At 41.4% G+C, this 7,377-nt stretch overlaps 2 protein-coding genes across 2 annotated transcripts; both read left to right on the top strand.

Annotated features, from left to right (window-relative positions):
* Positions 1 to 6: 6 nt before the first annotated feature.
* LOC123489719 (MICAL-like protein 1) lies at positions 7 to 2,213 on the top strand. The gene is made up of 7 exons (XM_045220145.1): positions 7 to 363; positions 458 to 584; positions 767 to 857; positions 1,028 to 1,101; positions 1,257 to 1,371; positions 1,482 to 1,525; positions 1,688 to 2,213. The coding sequence occupies exons 2-7, from the start codon at positions 524 to 526 to the stop codon at positions 1,807 to 1,809; spliced, it is 507 nt and encodes a 168-aa protein (XP_045076080.1). The 5' UTR covers positions 7 to 363; positions 458 to 523; the 3' UTR covers positions 1,810 to 2,213.
* A 472-nt stretch (positions 2,214 to 2,685) lies between these two features.
* Positions 2,686 to 6,134, top strand: polr2f (RNA polymerase II, I and III subunit F). The gene is made up of 5 exons (XM_041862411.2): positions 2,686 to 2,836; positions 3,129 to 3,198; positions 4,339 to 4,469; positions 5,256 to 5,327; positions 5,455 to 6,134. The coding sequence occupies exons 1-5, from the start codon at positions 2,817 to 2,819 to the stop codon at positions 5,543 to 5,545; spliced, it is 384 nt and encodes a 127-aa protein (XP_041718345.1). The 5' UTR covers positions 2,686 to 2,816; the 3' UTR covers positions 5,546 to 6,134.
* The last annotated feature ends 1,243 nt before the right edge of the window (positions 6,135 to 7,377 follow it).

A 7,377-nucleotide genomic window follows, 5' to 3' on the forward strand; every position in this document is an offset into this window, starting at 1 on the left:
CTGCCCAAAATACAGAACTTATAAGCTTGTATTACACAACACATAAATGTTATGCAAAGATATCAGGTTAAGTGAGTTTCAGACTGAAACTATTTTCCAACATGTTTAACATATAAGACAACATGTTTTTCTAAGATTCCTGCATAACAACATCTTCCCTGTACTGTAGGTTGTAGCCTAGTCAGGATAGCTGCTTGTACTGTGTGTGCTTGAATATTACAATTGTGCATTTCACAGAAATGTCTTCAATCTCCAATTTAGCAGGTGTGTAAGGAGAACCCTTTCAATCGTAAAGTCTCCCCCTCTGAGTTCCCCAAATCCAAGCCTGCCCCTGGACATGGCTTTCCCCTCATCAAGAGAAAGGTGAGAGGATATCTCAGTGTAATGAAATTAACCCATTATCCAGTGTTTTCTCCAAATCAGAACAGTCCCCTAGTACACATGCATGTCTCCTCAGGTGCAGACAGACAACTATGTCCCAGTGGAGGAGCTGCAGGTGGAGCTGGGGGAGCTGGAGAAACGAATGGACAGGCTGGAGTTGAGAGGGGTGGAGATGGAGAGAAGCTTGAGAGACTGCCCGAATGGTAAGTGTCTGTAGTTGTAAGTGTCTGCAGTGTACACGGCAATGGAATAGTATTTTTTGTAACTGTAATGTATTTTACTTATTATTAACATCCAAGTAATTCTTCAGGTTATCATATAAAGTGTTGTTGTGAGAGATTAATTGTTATTGATAAGACTAGTGTCGTCCACCTGTTTGTTTCAGACCAGGAAGAGGAGGACATGTTGGTGGACTGGTTCACTCTAATACATGAGAAACACATGCTTGTGCGCAGGGACGCAGAGCTGGTGTACATGTAAGTGCACTGACCTGAAATTATATCAAAGCAAGACAGCACCTTCATAACACCTTTATTATCTCTGCTTCTTTTATCATTCCCAACAAATGGACGGTGTCTCAGACATAAGTGTGTGTGTTGTAAATGAAATATTTATGGACCTGATGTGTTTGTATGTGCACTCCAAGGGCCAAGCAACAGAATTTAGAGGAGAGACAGGCAGACGTGGAATATGAACTGAGATGTCTCCTCAACAAGCCAGGTGAGTGGCCAGTCTTCACACAACCCTCCCTCAATTATCTACTACTCCTCAGCAATTTATCAGTCTGCTATTATTAATAATGTGTTATGTGTTGTTCTTTGACTAATCTAATTGTTTGTCTCTCCTCATCTCCTCCTCCGTCATCATCCCCCCAGAGTGTGAGTGGAGTAAGGATGACCGTAGTAGGGACCAGCAGTTGATGGAGGAGCTTGTCACCATCATTGAACAGAGGAACCACATCATCAACAGCTTGGATCAGGACCGGCAAAGGTGCATGAAAAACTCATAGATGAATACTGAGGGCCATTGATTCAGACAAATTTCATAAAGAAGTTAAATGATGCTCTTGCTCATACCTACCAATGGTTTGTATTTTTCAGGGAAAAAGAAGAAGATGTGCTGTTTTCCATGATAAAGAAGAAAGGTGAGGGGAAAGTATTTTCCAAGAGTGTTTATTGTGTTGTTGTCTTTACTGTTTTCCTGTGTCTGTTCACACTGTCTTTCATTCCTATTCCCTCAATACTACACCTCAGACTCCTTAATTTCTCAGAATTTGACCATGGTATCACTATTTCTCCATCCTCAGATTTTAAAAAAGAGTCTGGGAAAGACCTGAAGACGTTAAGAGCAAAGTTCAAGCCCATGAAGGTGCTGAAGATGCTGAGTCATAAAGACTCTAAGAGCAAAGGCTCTCAAAAGAAGAACTGAGTTGGAGTCGGGCTCACCCTATAAGGAAGGAACAAATTGGACTATATTTGTAAACAAATACACATTGAGCCACAATGGAATGCTTCATAATTGTAGAAGATTACGGGTAAGAGATGGAGACTCTTGGGCTGTGGATGAGAGTGGATAAGAATTAAGAGAAGCCTCTGATGCAGAGTATATGGATTTAATTCACAAGTGAAAAAAACTATCCTCATTACACCTCCCCATTACACTGCACTTTTTGCACAAGATGTGCTTGCTCCTGCATTCAGTAAAGCCTCAGTCAGCCTAAGATGAGTTGCTGAATAGAATCATTCACTAATGGGATGAAAGATGACTCCTTGGTACATTTATTTTTGCAGCTGAACTTTGTTAAATTATATTTAATAAAACATTGTACTTTGTATGAACAGAATGCATTTGTATGATCATAATCTTTTGATAATGTTTAGATTTTAAATGTCCTTTGAATGTGTTTCTTCAAATGTACCTCATACACATGCCTAATGTATATTTCAATTAAGTAGTACAGGCTAAACAGGGTCTTTGCTACTCCAGATTGTGGCAATGCTTTCCATTGCCTGTACAGTCTGATTTATCAGGCAAGGTCTTAGTGAGATTGAAATTCACACTGTATTCAGATCTTTGTTATTTATGTGTGGCCAACGTGGGAATTAACTACTTCTTGGTGATAGGTATTTTATCATGCTCAAAACTACATTCTAAGATCTGAAAATAAATGTTTAGCTAGTATAATACATTTGGAAACATAAGCCAACATTTATTTTTTAAACGATATATTTTTAAAACAAATATCTCGTTCATGTGTTGAGTTGCTCTGTGGAACCATATACTATGGTGCAGTTGTTAGTGTACCAATTAAGTCGACGCACCACGAGACCGGAAGTTGCGTAAACGAATTATATCAAACTTGACAACAACGTCTTGAAATTCGCTATCTTTGTTTTTAAAACACTCGTTTTTTTAGCAAACTAAAGAAAGGGAACATGTCCGACAACGAAGGAGAGTACGTATATAGAATATTGCTACCTACAAAAAATGAAGTACAACAATGTGTGTCGCATGTCTTTTTAGACTCTCAATGTGGGGACCTTTCATGCTCTCCCAGTGATTTTAGCGCAACGTGGGGACCGAAATCACTGGGAGAACATGAAAGGTTCCCACGTTGAGAGTCTAAAAAGACATGCGACACACATTATTGTACTTAACCAATTTAACTGGCTAAGTTAGCTCACGTTGCCTCCACACTCCACTGTTCACTTGTTCGTGGATTATTCTTCCTCTTGTCACCTCTGCAGTTTTGATGATGGAGACTTCGATGACGCTGAAGAGGATGAGGGATTAGATGACCTGGAAAACGTTGAAGATGTGAGTTTGCCACCAATTTGTTCTTCCTAGTTATTAACTCTGTTATCTACAGCCCCATTCTCATCCACGGGGCTGTAGTGGAACAGGTTGAGAGCTTCAAGTTCCTTGGTGTCCACATCACCAACGAACTATCATGGTCCAAACACACCAAGACAGTCGTGAAGAGGGCACGACAAAGCCTATTCCCCCTCAGGAGTCTGAAAAGATTTGGCATGGGTCCTCAGATCCTCAAAAGGTTCTACAGCTGCACCATCGAGAGCATCCTGACTGGTTGCATCACCGCCTGGTATGGCAACTGCTCGGCCTCCGACTGCAAGGCACTACAGAGGGTAGTGCGTACGGCCCAGTACATCACTGGGGCCAAGCTTCCTGCCATCCAGGACCTCTATACCGGGCGGTGTCAGAGGAAGGCCCTCAAAATTGTCAAAGACTCCAGACACCCTAGTTATAGACTGTTCTCTCTGCTACCGCACGGCAAGCGGTACTGGAGCGCCTAGTCTAGGTCCAAAAGGCTTCTCAACAGCTTCTACCCCCAAGCCATAAGACTCCTGAACAGCTAATCATGGCTACCCAGACTTTTTGCACTGCCCCTCTACCCCCCCTCTATTACGCTGCTGCTACTCTGTTTTATTATAGTCACTTTAACTCTAGCCACATGTACATATTACCTCGACTAGCCGGTGCCCTCGCACATTGACTCTGCACCGGTACCCCCCTGTATATAGCCTCCCTACTGTTATTTTATTTTACTGCTGCTCTTTTGCTTTTATTTTTTTTACTTAACACTTTTATTTATTTTTCTTCTTTAAAAAAATGCATTGTTGGTTAAGGGCTTGTAAGTAAGCATTTCACTGTAATGTCTACACCTGTTGTATTCGGCGCATGTGGCAAATACAATTTGATTTGATATAGCAAGCGTCATTGTATCTGGACAGATTTATAGTGTTTTAGTCATCTCATGTGATCTGACATTCATCTGATGCTTTTTTATTTCACTATAATCAAACCATTACTGTCTGTCACCTATTCAATGTTCAACAATTTCATCACCAATTCAAACTCAATTTATTAAAATTGTCCCATCCTCTTCCTCCTCTTTGCTCTCTCTGTCTGTTTCTTGTTGTCCTGACCTGTTACTAGGAGGACCAGGAGAATGTGCAGATCCTGCCTGCAGGGGAGGGGTCGCAGGCCAACCAGAAGAGGATCACAACCCAATACATGACCAAATATGAGAGGGCCAGGGTGCTGGGGACACGTGCACTCCAGATAGCGTGAGTACACCTCAGCAGTGTTTCAATACGCTAGGAAAGTGAAACTCCCACTCCTTTCCAGTAATGTCTTTCTGCTCTTGAGTCCCTGTGAATACGGTCTATTAAAAAGAGCCTGTGTCCAGCCTGTTAGTTGAGAGCTAGTAACCATCTATGGGTTTCTCAAATGAGCATTTCGGAAGTGAATTTAAATACGATACAGAGATTACCTTTACCTTTATTTCTTACATGTAATGCATATGTATGATTCCACTCATGTCTTGCCTTTACTCAAGACAATATTTTGTCTGTAGGTGAATATCAATATAGAAACAGAGAAACTAGGACTCAACTAGCTAAAAAGACAACCATAATACACGTGACAACTGACTGCATCCTAAACTATCAAATACGAAGGTAAAGCTAGCTGTTTGGTAAAGAATTACAACAACAAAAACATTCCCAAAGCCAACGTGAATCACAACATTACACCGTAATGTTTGAAGGAGCTAAGTGCCTACAGCATGGCTGAAAATATGTACAATAAAGGGAACAAAATATAGCAGTGGGCACGGAAGATAAATCTCCTCTCACATGGATGCCACATTCCCAGCGTATTACAACAGATGTCTTTTTTTGCCACTACGACAGGTACCACTCACCTTGTGCTCTTGCCATATTCTCTACCTCAGGTGTCAACTGCAGGTTTAGTTGGTGACGAGTATTCTGCTGAGTATGTGGAGGAATGTGTAGTCTGATATCTCTGACATGTTGTCTCTGTCACTATTCATACCCTTTTCTGTGATATAGGATGTGTGCCCCAGTCATGGTGGAGCTGGAGGGAGAGACAGACCCTCTGCAAATTGCTATGAAAGAGCTAAAGTAAGCTATGCTTAATCTCATAGTTGTTTTCCAGTTTATGATGGAAGGAGTCTATACAGTTTGATACTTGGAGAGTGTCTGTTACTCTTCAGTATATGATTGAGTGTTTTTTCTGTGACCGTTACAGGTGCAGGAAGATTCCCATCATCATCCGGCGGTACCTTCCTGATGGCAGTTATGAAGATTGGGGCTGTGACGAGCTCATCATCACAGACTGAGCCAGACCAAACCGGACTGCCAGAGGCAGGGCCAGACCGCCTCACAACCCACTAGGTTGGTGTGAGTGCAGGCTTTTGTTCCAGCAAAGCATTAACACGCCTAATTCAACTAATCAGGGTTTATTTAAGACTATGATTCATTGATTAGTCAGATATTTTTTGTTACTGCTTGGCTGGAACAAAAGCCTGCATAGATACTGGTCTTTTGCTATAACATCAACCACCCCTTCACTGGGCCAACCAGCTCCACAGACACAGGCAACCAGGAGAGTGAAGTCACCAATTGATAAGACTTTTGGAATTGTAGGCCTGTGACCTCTCCCACTGTATCTCCATTTATTTTGAAAGCATTGGAGCATAGACACTCAATGAAGTGAAAGTAGGGCTTCTAAGAGCTATGTACTATTATTACAGCTGTATTACAGCTGTCATTCACAAGGGGGAATTGTAACTCATGTCTACATTTACATTGTGTTAGGAAAACATGTCATTGTGATTATGAATAGTTTTGTGACAGGGAAGAGCAGTTGCTGTGAAAGAGCTCTTCGTTTGTTTTATTGTTGTGATTAAATAGTTTTGTAAGAAAGTACTTTTGTATGTTTTTTCTTACCAACACAATTTACTTATTGCATGCAGGTCTCAGTACATGACTGTTTTTGATCAGGTTTAGAGCAAAAACATGTTTTTTAATGCAGGGTTAATTACAAAACATCTGTAATTAAATATCTGCTACAAATGGGGCAACTCACATTAATTTTAGTGAATAACTTGCTGAAACAATTTCAACTATGCTCTGAGCAAAGCTGCTTTAAATAATCCTCCCAAGAACTAAGATTTCTAAGAGTTCTGTGTCATATTTCTTAGATATCAACTTCATATGTTTTTCTTGGAGGCTGGATGAAGTACTGAGTCACACTGACGTGACCCAAACACAAATATAGACTGAAGGAATGTGTTTTGCGCTGGATTTTACTGCGTCAGTTGAAGGTGTCCTTTACTCTGTACCATACAAAGCTCTTGCACCAAGTTCCTCTGAATTTTACACTTAGTAACACGATAGAACACCTTATCAACACCTATCTAACCCCAACACCCCAAATCGCATGGATATGTTTTCACAACCCAACAGTCAGTGTTGTTTGACTCCAGTTTGACTTCCACAGTCAAACAGCTCTTTTTATATTATCATGAAAGTTCTACCCATACCTCCCTATGATGGACAGATACTGAAACTGGCATAGCTCTCACCCTCTCGCTTGTTCTATCTACATACACTCAAACAGACAAGCACAGTCAGTTCATTGTTTTAGTGGAAATGGGTTGTTACTGAGGCAACGAGCCCTACCCAAGGTTGGGAGAGGGGGCCGAAGAGGGACCCTTGCCCAATTAGCAGATTTGGTGTAAGTGGCCGTGACACCCCAGTCTAGTTTTACTCCAGTCCTTACAGTGGACCTACATTCTACTACAGGCCGAAGGAGTAGAAAGAAGGAAAGCTGTTGGAAAGAGGATGAGGGAAATGCCCAGGTCAAGAAGCAAGAAAATAGAACTTTTCTGCCTTAGTCAACCAGGGACGTGCAGTTTCTGGCCTGTGACGCTTTTTATAGGAAACTCATTTTATTTGAGCCTCGTTCAACCATCCTGTGAAACTAAACGAGAGAGAAGTTGACAGGATGGTGGACCAGGCACGTTTTCTGTAGGCCGCTCCACATTTAATTTCTTAGCTATATTTTGCGTGATTTAACAGGTCCACAATGTGGAATGGCATTGGTACCATCTTTTTTTTGCTCGTCTTTTTGGGTCGCAACGAATTTGAAAGACTGCCTCCTGAGGAT

Source organism: Coregonus clupeaformis, unplaced genomic scaffold (genome assembly GCF_020615455.1).
Source record: "Coregonus clupeaformis isolate EN_2021a unplaced genomic scaffold, ASM2061545v1 scaf3225, whole genome shotgun sequence".
In the NCBI taxonomy this organism is placed as follows: domain Eukaryota; kingdom Metazoa; phylum Chordata; class Actinopteri; order Salmoniformes; family Salmonidae; genus Coregonus; species Coregonus clupeaformis.

Bases quoted from the DNA above. Each gene is read 5' to 3' on its own strand.
- LOC123489719 (XM_045220145.1), top strand. From the start codon at position 524: ATGGACAGGCTGGAGTTGAGAGGGGTGGAGATGGAGAGAAGCTTGAGA. The intron at 585-766 runs GTAAGTGTCTGT...TGTTTGTTTCAG, and splicing joins CTTGAGAGACTGCCCGAATG to ACCAGGAAGAGGAGGACATG. The intron at 1,372-1,481 runs GTGCATGAAAAA...TGTATTTTTCAG, and splicing joins TTGGATCAGGACCGGCAAAG to GGAAAAAGAAGAAGATGTGC.
- polr2f (XM_041862411.2), top strand. From the start codon at position 2,817: ATGTCCGACAACGAAGGAGA. The intron at 2,837-3,128 runs GTACGTATATAG...TCACCTCTGCAG, and splicing joins ATGTCCGACAACGAAGGAGA to TTTTGATGATGGAGACTTCG. The intron at 3,199-4,338 runs GTGAGTTTGCCA...ACCTGTTACTAG, and splicing joins ACCTGGAAAACGTTGAAGAT to GAGGACCAGGAGAATGTGCA.